Source organism: Gobio gobio, assembly GCF_949357685.1.
Source record: "Gobio gobio genome assembly, chromosome: 12".
In the NCBI taxonomy this organism is placed as follows: domain Eukaryota; kingdom Metazoa; phylum Chordata; class Actinopteri; order Cypriniformes; family Gobionidae; genus Gobio; species Gobio gobio.
Window position 1 is genome coordinate 17,275,084 of NC_137105.1, and position 16,023 is coordinate 17,291,106.

Here is a 16,023-nt window from a genome sequence, read left to right on the forward strand (position 1 = left end):
ACTCATTTTTATGTGCAGAAAGCAGACAGATGAGTCATCAGAACTAACACATGCACACCAATGTGCAGCGTTATTCATTTCCTTCCCCGTGCCCGTGAATGAGGAAAAGCATGCATAATTCAGGCTTTCTTGCTGAAATAGCTTTTTCTTTCTGCTCCCCACTTCGTCTTGCCCCTTGAATTACTCTACATTTCTTCTCCTCCTTCCCTCTACTTCCCTTTTGAGTCTATGCTGTTTTATTCGTGGGTTAAAGGGATAGTTCACCCAAAAATGAAATTTTTCCCTTTCTTTCAAATGAAAAAACGAAACAAAAAAATAATTTACTCACCCTCAAGTTGTTCCAAACCTGTGTGAATTTCTTTCTTCTGCTGAACACAAAAGAAGATATTTTGTAGAATATGGTCTCTTTTGTTTATTCTCCCATTTTTGCAATTTCTTTCTTTGTTTCACCACCAACTTCTCTATCTTCGCTCTCTCATGATCTATCAAAGGCTATCCAGGTTATTCTAAGGTTATATTTTCTGTCAGAAATTTCATATGGCCATGTTAACAGGTTGCAGTGTTCACACTGAACACAGAGGCAGCATAGTACTGCGTAGCAGAAGGAACACTGCAAGGAGGGTTTAGGTCTAAGTCTGTTTTTACGTGACACTCTGATCTCATTCGAAATTACAGTGAAAGTGCACTGTGAACCTGTCAACTTTAGTTATTTTTTTTATTTTATTTTTCATGGAAACAAAGCAATGATATGTAACCTACAAAAAATGTTTGCCTACGCATATTTTTATCTATTCAAGGTGGTGACCCATAAATCACTTTATTTTCTATATATACACACCACCATTCAAAAGTGTTGGGGTCAGTAAGATTTTTTTCACATAAATACTTTTATTCAGCAAGGACGCATTACATTTATAATGTTACAAAATGTTTCTTTTTTAAATAAATTCTGTTCTTTTTTAACTTTATAATCATATTAAGCAGCACAATTATTTTTAACATTGATTATAAGAAATGTTACAATAGCAATGTTAAATCAGCATATTACAATGATTTCTGAAGGATTGTGTGACACTAAAGACTCGCGTAATGTCTGCTGAAAATTCAGCTTTGACATTTCTAGAAAAATTACATTTTGAAATATATTAAAATAGACAGTTATTAATTGTAATATTTTATAATATTACTGTTTTTATTGTATTTTTGATTAATAAATGCAGCCTTGGTGAGCATAAGAAATCTTTAAACATTAAAAAATCTTACCGACCCTAAACTTCTGAAGGGTTGTGTACATGTAGCACAGCTTTGTTATGTAGCTATGATACGTAGCAGAAACATCTTCTGCTGTGGCAGAAACGGGCTTTAGTGATGCTGCCATGTTCAAACATGTCAATTCTCTTAGACACACTGCCTAAATTTAGAGCAGATGTGTCTGTCCACATTTCCCTCTTTTCTAGCATCATACAGATTGTTAATGAGTAAATGTGGTGATTTACTAATTTACTATTTTTTGTGATCCAAACACAGGCTCAGTAAACACTAGAAGACACTACCCTGCATATGATTGTCTGATTAAGTGATTCATATGATGTGCTCTGGGACACTGATGCATTTTAAAATCACACACAGGATTCTTAATTGTATATCAGGCAATACCCACAAATATTGTACACAGTTCATGTTCTAGTAATGCACAGGTGGGATGTTATACCTGTTAAATGTGATTAGAAAAATTAAAGTTTTCCTCTCCCACAGGCTGTTATCTGCGGACAGCAGTGTTCAGGACGCACAGTCACTTCTCTCCTTCATTCAGTCCAGTGAGGTAAGAACAAAACGGCCACTAAAGGTCATATCCACGTTTTGACTAGTCCTGCCACAAAGTTAAACAACAGTTAGTCTTAGAATGAAAATTCTGTCAATATTAAGCTGAATTTTCAGCAGCCTTTACATCAGTCTTTAGTGTCACATGATCCTTCAGAAATGATTCTAATTTGCTGATTTGATGCTCAAGAAACATTTATTATTATTATTATTATTATTATTATCAATGTTAAAAGAACAGCTGATTTAATATTTTATTTTAAATCAAGTTATTCATTTTTTAAAGATTCTTTGATTAATAGAAAGGTCAAAAGAACAGCATTTATTTGAAAAGATTTTGTATCTTTTGTAACATTATAAATGTTTACAGTTATTTTTGATCAATTTAATGCATCCTTTCTGAATAAAAGTATAGTAAATTTACAATAAGGCCCCATTAGTTATAGTTAGTTAATGCATTAACAATGAGCAATACATTTGTTATTTGTTATTTATTTATTAGTCTTTTTGACATTAGTTAATAAAAACACAACTGTTCAGTGTTAATTCATGTTAACTCTGGTCCATTAAATAATATTAACAGATAAACATTTAGATTTTAATAATGTATTACTTAATGTTAAAATGAAAATTTTCAGGTATTTTTTCAATGTTAGTTCATCTTATTTAATGTTAAATTAAACATTATTGTAAAGTGTTACCAAGAGTTTTGAACCGTAGTCTATATATATTTTATTTTAGATATGAAGAATTACCATTTATCTTGTTTATATCAGATCAAATAACCACCAAGGTCTAAAATCAACTATGCATGCAGCAAAACATGCCGTACAGTGATTATGCAGGACGTGTGCGTTGAGCGCTGTGTACTTTGGTAACAGGTGTGCTTTCTACTTTCAGATTGCTGCTATGGAGCCACGTTTCACTGCCAGGGACCTGTTTGATTGCGTGTCTCAAAAGGAATACCGGTTAGTTAAGAGTTATGAGAGATAGTGAGACTCATTAGCTTATCTGCAAGTCATACACACAGCTTGCACTGCTTTCATTAACCATGCTACGTGCATGATGCGGTTTGTTCTATTCTAATCGTTTTAACACCGCCCACCTTTAGCAGAGAGGCTGTTCTCATGTCAGCACTCGCTTCGGCAGACCTCAGCAGCTATCTACTGTCTCGTAGGACCATTGAGTTTCTTCTTTAAGGGTGTTATTGCATCATAAGCCTACCCAAACCTCAGAAGACAGTTCTGTGAATCCTCAACATCATGCCTGCCATGGATAAATGCCATAGTGAAACATCACCTCTGTTCGTTGTTTACATGCTGCATTTAAATTCTATTTGGTGATCTGTTCAAAAGTTGTGGGAGTAAAAGTAAATTAATACTTTTATTCAGCAAGGAAGCATAAAATTGATCAAAAATAAGAGCAAAGACTTGTCCATATTTACAAAAATGTTCAGCATATTCAACTGTTTTCAAGTGATAATAATAAGAAATGCACCATATTAGAATTATTTCTGAAGGATCATTTGACACTGAAGATGGGGGTAATGGCTGCTGAAAATTAATCTTTGCCATCACAGGAATACATTACATTTTAAAATATCTTAAAATAGAAAATAGTCATTTTTAATTGTAATGGTATTTCACAATTTTATTGTTTTCTTGTATTTTTGATCAAATAATAGCAGCCTTGATGAGCATAAGAGACTTGAAAAAACTATTTTGATCAGATTTTGAGGGGAGTGTGGATATAAATACAGTATTCCATATAAGATTTTGATTAAAGAGCACCTATCATGGAATTTTGAAATTTACCTTTCATGTAGTGTGTAACATAGATCTAAGTGAACAAAAACATCCTGCAAAGTTTTGAAATATGACAGTACACCGTATATATAGTTATTTTCTTTCAAAAGTAAGAGTCGACTCTGAGTCATTTTTAAGAATCGTTAGAAGACCGAAGCTTTTTCTCTGACTAGATGACGTCAACTTGTCAAGTTATTTGAATACGATACGCCCACTTATTGCACTCCAAGACGCCAGTGAAAACTAGAAAACATCATGGCGGCGAGACTCTGTGTTCTGAAGTGCGAGTCAAAAGCAAACTTTTTTCATCTGCCCAAGGATGAGCATTTGAAGACTAAGTGGCTTGAAGACAAAACATACATCGTCGCGATTGTGTGTTTATTTAATCGTCAAATGTCTCGCGATCTCAGGAAGCTTTTATTATGGACTTCTATTATGGCACATGGTATCTTCTTTGTCTATCTTTACCATATATGGATTACATGTGCACAGAGCGCCCTCCGGCTGCCAGTATGAATTGAAAACAACACATAAGAGACTCAATCGCTCATGATTAGGCTATATCTGCGCATTTTGAGGAAGTATTGAATAAAAAATACTCCTCTGTTTAGAAATTTGACACAGACATATGAGAATCTATCAATATGTCTCCTCATCTGCACACTTTTGAACTAAAAGCCCTGAGGGATGTTGATTTGTCGCGAGTCTTCGTGAGGAGAATAGAGGAGTTTTTTTATGAATGAGATCAGCTGAGGCTCATATTACAATCAAACGGTTCCGACGTGGTTTTCATATTCATAACTCCTGACACATATTAACAAATTACTGTCACTATAAGACTTTGATGGGCGTTCCGTTTCCGAAAATATCTGCACAGACTATACCAATCACAACTGACTGGGTCATCGGACCAATCACCGCAGATTAGCGTCACGTAAAGGCGGGGTTTTGAAAAGTGAATCACTAAAGGAATCATTTGAGAATCGCTGTCAAAACAGGTAAAAACAAATGCATATTATAAGAAAACTAAAGTCTTTTTTGTCATTGCATGCATGCAAAACTGTTGTTGGGGACTTCTAAAACAATATTTGGAACATTTTAAATGCCATGATAGGTGCTCTTTAAACATTTTTTGAATTGATTTTATTACAATTAATTCTGGAATATATCCAGTTAAAACTGTAATTTCATATCAAAGAAATTCTCTTTCAGCTAATATAAATCATACAGGGAACTATAGTCCAGAAACATAAAATGTCAGCATTTATGAGCTGTTTCTTATGAATAAACTTTTACATTTCAATCTCACCACCAATGTTGCACCTCAAGTGCATTTTAGTCAAGCTTCTGTACTAACTAAACTTGAGATTTGTGTGCTTCACATAATATTTGTCATTGCATGTTAATGTCAGGCAAACCAGAGAAAGTCCTGGCTGTCAATCTTTTCTATGTACAGTTGTGGTCAGAATTATTGGCACCCCTGGTAAATATGATCAAATATGGCTGTAAAAAGAAATCTGCATTGTTTATCCGTTTGATCTTTTATTAAAAAAAAATCACAAATCTAACCTTTCATTGAACAATTGAAAGTGGGGGGTAAATCACATTATGAAGTAAATGCTTTTCTCAAAACACGTTGGCCATAATTATTGGCACCCTTGTACTAAATAATTTTTACAACCTCCTTTTGCCAAGATAACAGCTCTGAGGCCCCGTCCACACGAAGCCAGAACTTTCCCTATCCGATCTTTTTTTTTGTCCTCGTTTCAAGAAATATCTGCGTACACACGAGAGCATGAAAACGGCTCAAAACGATGTAGTATACATGCCAGGCCAGTGTGTGGCACTGTAATTCTGGCACAGAAATACACTAAAAACGGAGAAGAAGAGTTGTGGCTAGAAGGGGTACGGCAACAGTCGGAGGTGAGGTAAAATCTCACAATAAAATAACAATAAATAAATTTGCTACTTACCAGATGTGTTTAATTAACGCATACACCTACCCCAACCCTAAACATACCCTTACAATAATGTAAATACAGTAATTAAACAACGCAGTATTGATGTGCGCATGCCCAGTGCCCGTAGTTGTATCCCTTCAAGTCTTCCCCGCGCAGGACATGGTGTGATGACATCACCGTTTCACAAAATATACGGATTGGCTGTATACACGAAACCGCAAGGGTGTCGTTTTCAGATTTATCCACTTTTGGACCCGGTTTCAAAAAATAGCGGTTTCAGTCTCCCAAAACGCCGGATCCGTGTGGACGAAACGCCAATACGATAAAAAATGTATACGTATACAGTGACACGCGTCTCCGTGTGGACGGGCCCTGAGTCTTCTTCTATAATGCCTGATGAGTTTGGAGAACACCTGACAAGATATCAGAAACCATTCCTTCATACAGAATCTCTCCAGATTCTTCAGATTCCCAGCTCCATGTTGGTGCTTCTTCTCTTCTGTTCACCCCACTCATCTTCTATAGGATTCAGGTCAGGGAGCTGGGATGGTCATGGCAGAAGCTTCATTTGATGCTCAGTGACACATTTGTGTGTTGATTTTGATGTTTGTTTTGGATCATTGTTCTGATGGAAGATCCAACCACAGCCCATTATAAGATTTCTAGCAGAGGCCGTCAGGTTTTGATTTTTTTTATCTGTTGGTATTTGCTAGAATCCATGATACCATGTATCTGAACAAGATGTCCAGGACCTCCAGCGACAAAATAGGCAGACAACATTAAAGATCCAGCGGTATATTTAACCGTGGACATGGGGTACTTTTTATCTGGTGGGTTTGCTGCCAAAAAGCTTTTTTTATAGCTTCATCTGACCACAGAAACAGGTCCCTTTTGAATATCCAGTGTTGTCTGTGCTGGAGTTTGTTTCTGGATGAGCAAGAAGGATTTTTCTTGAATCCCTCCCAAACAACATATGGTTATGTAGGGGTTTTTATTTTTTAGACTTTCTGACCCCAAGACTCAACTAATCTGTGCAATTCTCCATCTGTGATACTTGGAGAGTCTTTGGCCACTCAAACGTTCCTCCTCGCCGTGCATTAAGACAATAGACTCACATCCTCTTCCAGGCAGATTCGTAATATCTTTAGTTGAATGGAGCTTCTTAATTATTGCCCTGATGGTGGAAATGGGAATTTTCAGTGCTTTAGCTATTTTCCTACAGCCACGTTCAATTTTGTGAAGCTCAACAATCTTTTGCTGCACATCAGAACTATATTCTTTGGTTTTACTCATTGTGATGAATGATAAAGGGAATTTGGCCTTTGTGTTTCCTCATATTTATACAAGATGAAACAAGAAAATGTCATATTCCTTGTCACCCTGTTGTGCTAAAAAATGTAAATATTAATGGGAATATACTTCAGAGATATTTTACTCATAAAAAAGGGGGTGCCAATAATTGTGGCCAACGTGTTTTGGAGAAAAACTCTTATTTCATAATGTGATTTTCCCCTGACTTTCCATTCTTTTACTTCAATAAAAGGTTAGGTTTTTGTGATCTCGTTTTTTTTTTAATGATAGATCAAAAGGATAAACAATGCAGATTTATTTTTGCAGCCATCTTTGACCATATTTACCAGGGGTGCCAATAATTCTGACCACAACTGTACAGTCCTTATGTTGAATAGATCTAGAGCGCTGACATTGCTTGCATTCTGTGCAATAACTCACTAATGTGGCACCTGCGCAATAACAGGTTATGCTATAAACTGTCCTCTTGTGCACTGTAACTCACACTTTTGCACTGAGGAAGGCATTAATGATACATAGAGTGCATTTAATGATACATCACCTCTTCCCCTTGAGTCGTTAGCCAGAATACACATTCCTGGTAAAGATGTTTCGCAATTTATTCCCAGCAGTGTACAAAGGTGTTTGTGGAACTTGTCCTAACTAGAAAATGGAGCGTACGCATATTTGATCGTGTCTCAAAGATTTTCACACTGCCAATGTTCTGATTTTGATGATGATGGTTAAGCCCCAGGCTAATAAGGAAGGCTGAATAATACCACAAATTAATGAGAATTAAACAATATATAAAGACTCTAATGTGATTGCGGTTTTAAATATTTAGATTTACAGTAGGATGTGGTTTTATGTTGTGTTACTTAAGAAGAGACTAATTATATGGGAGGAGCTTTAGACCTCAGGCTATTTGATGACACCGTTTCTTGATAACTGAAAAATTCCTGACTTATACAACCAATTTTTTTTTAATGGATTGTTCCCATGAAAAGGGGGGAGATTATAGTGCAATACTTAATAAAATAATAATTTTATTTTTATATCATCTAGTACTGTAGGCAGGAACTTATTGGTGTGTACTAATCAAATCACTAACTACTAATCCTACTATGGTGAAAGTATGGCTTATGGATATTTATGTTAAGTTATTTGACTGGGTGCTCCAGAGCAAAGTCTTAATTACTAATTAATATTCACTATAATTAATTTAATGATTAATATTCGCACAGTATAACTTTTTTTTTTTATTGGACTGCATTTGCATGTTCAAAAAAATGTATGCATGAATTTCATCAGGTGTCACGTTCACTGTTATTTGCTTTTTCTTTCTCACATTTGTAATGATTTATTAAGCAGGGTTGCCATTTTCTAGCTTTTCATGTGCTTGCCAAGGCTCTGTTGGGATATGTCTTCAGGGCCGGAGAGAACATTCATTGATTAACCTTATCAGTCAAGTGTAGCTACACGCTCGCACACACACATTTGTGGAGCGGTTGACAGCTGATCTTTAGCTCACTTACCTCAGCGTGGTCAATGAGCCGTGAAACCCAAGAACCCAGTGACCTCATTTTATGCACTAATCACGTGTGTCAAATGCATGCTTTAATCATTCAGTACTGTCAGGTACTGTATGCTAATGCACAGAGACACAATGATCTGATCATGTACACAAACTGCAGTGGCATGACTGACTAACAGCCAAACATTATCAGTAGCGTCAATGTGACCTGTCACAAATCACACTGGTCTCGGTACTAAATCAGGCTTGCTTTGGCTACCTTGATCATTTTATATCTTTAGAAAGATTGGGTCAGTTGGGCTGTCATCTCATTATATATTGATGTGTAGGCTAAAATGACCGCCTTAATAATCTAAAATGGAAAACTACAGTATATGTTTTGTGGAACAAGAAAGACTGTCATTCATTGACTTTGTTCATAAACATCTTGTCCCTAGGTGCTAAATCTCTCAGCAGGGATTGATACCTAAGCAACCAGGCACCGCACTGACGCTGTCAACTCACAACGGCTGTGACGCTGCTGCAGCTTTTGTCTGATGTTCAGTGTTGCATGCTTGTTTTCGAGCGGGCTCCGTCACTGCGGTGTTATGTTCTGTTTTGTTGATTTAAGGATTGGCTTCATAAAGCATTCACTCTGCTTTCTGGTGAAGGGGAGCTGCCCACATGTTGTACGGTTGCCATGGCAGCACTGTTGTGAAGCGTATAATTGCAAGGCTGAAGGAATGGAGTCCTTTTATGTGTTTACTACAAACATCAACTGAGCCAACACTCCCAACACTTTTTAAGTGATATATTTTTTTATAATATTTTTTTTGGGGGGGGTTCTTGTTTATACCGGTTAGCCCTAGCCTAGAAATCTAGACACACCCTAGAGGCAGCAAATATAATTTGCAGCCAGGGCGTCTAGCAACTCTCTGTTGGCTTGCAAGCTGGAAAAACCAAACTCTAGTCAGGCCAATCACATCGTGTATAGAGGCGGTGGGCGGGCTTAACATAATGACGGCAGAGTTGCGGCGGTTCCGCATGCTACTTGTAAAAAAAGAAGCTGGCGAACAGCGGTCTTTCAAATCGGCTTTGGCCGCGGCTCTGTAAGACTTGGAGTTAAAGGGTAACTTCAGTGATTTAGCATTAGGCTTTGTATCAGTAAAAACCCGGTAGTATATTCAAATTATGGTACTTTCTCCCCTCATATCCCCCTGAGACGAGAGAATTATGCATTTTATTTCTGGAAAAAATTCCTCCGATGATGCAAATATCGTCATTTTGAGTCATCTGAGGATTTTTTGGCCAGAAGCTAAAGACTACAGCCACTAGATGGAGCTGTTCCGCATGTTCTCAAGCCGCCCAAAGGGGAGAGATCTCACGCACAGATTGTAAGACACAGACGGCCGCACGGACAATCATAATAACGGAGCGCGGTGCAGAGTAAAGTAAGTGTTTCAACTTTTCAATGAATTCCTGTGATGATTTAGCTTCCATTTGCGATCTGAAAACGTGCCAGACTGACGCTTACCTCATCTCTGCTCAGTTCTTCGTGAGGAATGAAATCTGACACTGCTGCGTCTGTGCCGTGACTTTCGTTCGGCTCACTCACACTTTATTGAAAAGACACGTTCAGTTTTTAATTGTAGTGTTTATTCTCTAACTGAACAAAATGATTGTATTACTATGAAGATCAAAACAATGGTGTACGGAGTGGCCTCGTAGGGCAGCGAAGCAAGTGCATTCTGGGAGTTGTTGTCTTTCATCCACATGTCTTTTCTCAGTCTAGAAGGCACCAAATTCAAAAATAATTTCAAATTTCTACTGCATAAATGACCCAGTTTAAATACAAAGCTTAATGCTAAATCACTGAAGTTACCCTTTAAGCTTTTCTTTGAGAAAAGAACAAAGAACGGCACTGAAGTCATTCTTAAAAAAGGAAGATGTGTTCTGAGATTTGCCGACCGGATACGGCGAAAGTTTAATCTATCAACTAGCTCTGCTTCAGCTTCTTCGTTGCTCTGGTTGGTTGTAGCGCTATCCTATTGTGTGCAGAGGGAATTTGAAAGACAACCGTTTATCCCGCCCCTCGGATTGAGCCCTGCCAATGGGGTGTTCCCAGACCCAACATCTTGATGTGGGTCTGGCTTGTCAGGCTAGGTTAGCCCCCTTTTGCCTTCAGAACTGCCTTAATTCTTCGTGGCATAGATTCAATAAGGTGCTGGAAACATTCCTCCGAGATTTTGGTCCATGTTGACATGATAGCATCACGCAGTTGCTGAAGATTTGTCGGCTACACATCCATGATGCAAATCTCCCGTTCCACCATATCCCAAAGGTGCTCTGTTGGATTGAGATCTGGTGACTGTGGAGGCCATTTGAGTATAGTGAACCAGTTTGAGATTATTTGAGCTTTATGGCATGTTACGTTATCCCGCTGTAAGTAGCCATGTGGTCATAAAGGGATGGTCAGCAACAATATTTGGGTATAGGCTGTGGCATTTAAATGTTGCATTTAAATGTATAGGCAATTTTGGCCTAATGGTTAGAGAGTCAGACATGTAACCAAAAGGTTGTGGGTTTGAGTCTCAGTACCGGCAGGAAATGTAGGTGGTGGGAGTGAATGAACAGCGCCCTTTTCTAGTCTCATTACCCACAACTGAGGTTCCCTTGAGCAAGGCACCTAACCCCCAATCACTCCACAGGTGCCGCAGCAAAAAATGGCTGCCCTCTGCTTCGGGTGTGTGTTCACGGTGTGTGTGTTCAATACTCACGGCTGTCTGTGTGCACTTGGATGGGTGAAATTCAGAGTATGGGACACCATACTTGGCTACACATACTTTCACTTTTTCACTTACTCCGTTGGTAATATGGGGCGCAAAGTGTGCCAAGAAAATATCCCCCACACCCTTACACCATCACCACCAGCCTGAACCATTGATAAATGGCAGGATAGATCCATGCTTTCATGTTGTTTACACCAAATTTTGACCCCTACCATATGAATGTCGCAGCAGAAATCGAGACTCATCAGACCAGGCAAAGTTTTTCCAGTCTATTGTCAAATTTTGGGGAGTTGTCTGTGGCTACAATTCTGCAAGTCCTCGGTTGTAACTGGCATCAACAAGGCATTTTCGCCCACAGAACTGCCGCCCACTGGATATTTTCTATTTTTTCACACCATTGTCTGTAAACCCTAGAGATGGTTGTGCATGAAAATCCCAGAAGATCAGCAGTTTCTGAAATAGTTAGACCAGCCAGTCTGGCACCATCAACCATGCCATGTTCAAAGTCACTTAAATCACCTTTCTTCCCTTTTCTGATGCTCCGTTTGAACTTCAGCAGATCGTCTTGACCATGGCTGAATCTGAAATCACCCCCTAAACCCTCAATCACTATTCCATACGTTAGTCCACTAATACAGTTCGCTTGAAGGAGTGAATGAAAACACGTGAGCGAATTCAGACAGCCATTGAGCGTACATCAGCTGTACACTCGTTATAGCGGTGCAATGTGGGATTGAAAGAGTGCACTCGATAACATCCACTATGGTTTCGGACACCACTACATATGGCAAATAATGCCCTATTTGAGGGTACAGTATAGGGGGCGATCTCGGATTCAGCCTATGTCTACATGCCTAAATGCATTGAGTTGCTTTTTCCTTCGCCCCATGACACTTTATGCAAATTATGAGAATAACTTCCGTTAAACCGTAAACAATCAGCAAAAGGTTCATTATACTATTCACTGTTTAACCATTGAACATTAAAAATATAAAAGTGTAAAAGCATTACTAACACAGACCATGAATAAACATTGATTATTTCCTCATCAATATTATGGACGTGTTAAATATCACTGTAGTACTATGCCTGTATTATGCAACGAGTTGCCTTAACCAAAAAAGTTGTGATGATATTTCACTCAATTTCACTGATTTCTGTCATTTTGACAGACAATATATATTATATTTACCTGCTTTAGAAACATTCCAATAAACACTGCTAACAGGGATTAGAAGTGAAAAGGGAGACGGTTACATTTTAAAGCATCCATGTGAAAACAAGCCTGGGAAAAGACGCTAGGATTTGGGGAGAAAAACAAGAGATTCTTTGTGCATTGCAGTAAATTATTAATGGGATAAATTGTAAATTAAATCAGGAGAGCAGACCACAAATGCGCAGTATATGTTGTCCTTTTTCATATTGTTACAGCAGAATACACAAGAAAGAAAAGCATCAGGAGGAAAAGAATGCAGTGACTGAAAAGAGCTTTTGCCATAGATATTCTTATGCCACGTCATGTTAAAATACCAAGTGTTACGTTATATAAGTGTGAACATGAAGGACCTTTTACAGCTCATTCTTTAAGTGTAGCTTCCCCAAACTGAAAGTGCCACCCATAATCTAAATCGCAGTAGGCCTGTAAGGAAAAAGGTGGATATATAATCTAGCTTTTCAGATGGATCAAACTGCATTGTCAGAACTATAATTTTTGATGAAATGAGCAAAGACAACATTCCAAGTCCAGATCTGCTCTTCATTTCCACCACACCCTTCATTACCTAAATCAGCTCATAATCAGACATAATGACAAAAACAAGTGCACACATCCCTTTGTTTTTTCTTCCTTTCCTTTTTTTGGTAGTTAGTTATATAAAATCCATTAGGGAACACAATATGCAAACAAACTAAGACAACAAGCAGCAACAGGTTTCAAGAAAGAGAGGGAGGAGATAGAGAATGAGAGGGAGCGAGAGAGGAAACACAATAATGGTCTTCATTCAAGTCAGTCATAAACCACCGTACCAGGGAGAGAGAGCGGGCGGCCTGTGTGACCGTGACTCAGAGATGTCAGCAATTGTTTAAATGCTTTTCCTTTCCCATGAACCACGCTAGTGTTAAACATTGACAACAACTTTGTTTCAGTCAGTCAAGCATTTCCTGTAGATATAGGAAGTGCATGGCACACTGGAGTGAGATTGCCTCGCATTAAATGCTTTTTTTATTCTATAATGTTGTTTATTCAGTAATTTCTTCAGCCACCTTCTCTCGACCTCTTTCGCTTCCTGTGTACGAGACATCCACTTCCTGTTTGGAAGGTAAGGCAGTGTAGCGGAAGTTATTCCGTGTGAAGTGAAACAGCAGGGACAATCAGGGACACTTCACAACTGTTTACGCAGACCAAAGCTTGCTCTGCTTACCATTCTGACCCATCTGCTTCTATTTCTATCAAAGGCTTTCCAATGTTCCAATGTTATCCTTATAATATCTATGTGTGTGTGTGTGTGTGTGTGTGTGTATAATGTGTGTCTGTTTGTCCTCAGGGAGAAGCTGTGTGTGGGCGGTGCGCAGCTGTCTGAGCTGTCTGCAAATCTAGATCACTGTGCTGCTGCTCTGAGCTCTTGGCCCTGATTTAACACCCCACTTTCCACGTTTGGACCCAGCCAACTGTCTGCTTACTACTGGTCCAGACTCTTTTGGACCGACCTGGTTTTGGTAGCAGAGTCATAATCTGCTGGAACCAAAGCCGTACCAACCTACTGATCCTCTGTCCTTATACCATCCTGTAGCTGAGTCAGTGTGTCAGTCACGTGACCCTGACATATGCAAAAGCATCAAGGGCTAACAGTCTATATCAGGGGTGTCCAATCCTGCTCCTGGAGGGCCGCTGTCCTGCCGAATTTAGCTACAACCCCAATGAAAGACAGCTGAACCCGCTAATCAAGGACTTACTAGGCACACTAGAAACTTCCAGCAGGTGTGTCGAGGCAAGCTGGAGCTAAACCCTGCAGGACAGCGGCCCTCCAGGACCGAGTTTGGATACCCCATGTCTATATAGATCCTCAAGTTACACCGTGTTCCAGTTCATGTTTTTTTTAAAAGCTTGTATTAAATTATTTGGATTATCCATTTATCTTACTGTATAGGTGACGTGTCCCCGTTTTGGAAAAATAGACAGTTTTAGTGATGATTAAAGAATTTTTTTTTAAAGGTTTGTTGATGGTTTGGTGTTTTATACTGCATAGAATAAGGTAGAATTGCCAAATGTTCCAATTCGGATGTGCTACTTTAAAAAAAAAAGTGGCGTCTTTCTGACGTCCACAAGCTGTTGTGGTAACAAGTTTATTATGTGTTCAGAGAGAAACGGAGGTATTACTTTATGACACTGTCTGACACCACATTCATTGCTCCAAGGCTCTCTGTAATTAGAGTGTGACATTGAGCCACGTGCTGAAAGCCAATTTTCTTGGGCATCAGTCTAGCCACCCTTCTGGAAACTATTCTGAAATCCACTCGTTTGTTCCATGATACTAAGAAGGTACATTTTGTTACAATATCAGTTAATTACTTAAGACTGTTTAGGTCTGATAAGCTGCTATATTTCCTTATTCTCAGCATAAATATTAAATTGTCATTGCACATGCAATACCAGCAGCAACATGAACCTCAATAGTATCATTTATGATCGATTTTTTTATTTTTAATATTCTCTGATTTTGTTTGGTGCATGTTTTGATATTGTACTATTTGTATTATATTGTGAATAGTTCAAAAAGAATATATTTTTTTCCTTTACATCAATTTGCATTTTGATTAAAACATTTGATAGTCAATGACGTGTCATCCTTTTTTTTTGTCATTTATAACCCAAGGAAGGTAATTGGGTTTCTGGTTTGTAAGGCAGAGCTGTGACATCACAGTTTGAGAGGCCTTATGGGATTATGGGAACAGTGATAATAATATCCTTGAGATTACACCAACGTTCAATGACGTGAACAAGATAATGGCTGTGTTCATAGGTCATTGAAGTCAAAAGATATAATGACAATATGGACAAGAAAAAAAGATTAACACTTGAATGAAAGGTAGTCATAATGTACGCTATAATGCATTATATATTTTCATAAATTATTGTAACAAGTTAAAATGCGTTATAATATTTGCAGATTACCTGTTAACATCTGAAATTGATTGTCATATGTTTTAATGCATTATAAGTACGTGGTATAACATAAGTATAATTGTGGTTACATTTATTCTTGAGACCATACAATGCATTATAACTAAGGTGCATTACAAAGCATAATTAATGCATAAAAACTTTTATGAGGTATATATATAGGCTATAAGTAGTAAATTCCTAATCCTACTGAAAATGCTCACAGACTACCATGTTGTCCTGTATGGTTCTGTTCACACAGCACAGATCCGCCCGAAATTACTGTTGTGCTTCCTAAAAATCTACAAGTGTGAGTCCAGTTATAGAATGCGTTTGTCACTCCAATATATAACCAAACTGTGTGAATATAACTGTATAAAGGACTTGAATACAGGACTTACAATCGTATTCTGCCTCACAACGGTCAGACATGTCGTCTATATAGGGAAATAATGGAAAAGCAGTGCAGTGTAATGCAAAAACTCACATATGTGTAGTTGGTTTGGTAAATATTTAACACTTTATTGAGACATTTCGGAGTTCCTCGTTTTTTTCAATCTCAGTAGAAATCACAGGCAAATACTAGAAGGTTAAATGCAGTGACTTCATGATTATTAAGTGCCGGAAAAGACCTATAATCCCTCCTGTAGACCTTGTGATTGTGGCCTACTTCCTGTCAGCACGA

General features: G+C 38.1%; 1 protein-coding gene across 1 annotated transcript in view; it reads left to right on the plus strand.

Moving 5' to 3' along the window:
• swt1 (SWT1 RNA endoribonuclease homolog) overlaps positions 1-15,010 on the plus strand; it is a 29,318-nt gene extending 14,308 nt beyond the window's left edge. The window contains exons 16-19 of the mRNA XM_079831748.1: positions 1,756-1,822; positions 2,722-2,789; positions 13,723-14,041; positions 14,191-15,010. Coding sequence (XP_079687874.1) covers positions 1,756-1,822; positions 2,722-2,789; positions 13,723-13,810 — 223 coding nt within the window. The 3' untranslated portion in view covers positions 13,811-14,041; positions 14,191-15,010. The remainder of the gene's footprint in view (positions 1-1,755; positions 1,823-2,721; positions 2,790-13,722; positions 14,042-14,190) is intronic.
• The last annotated feature ends 1,013 nt before the right edge of the window (positions 15,011-16,023 follow it).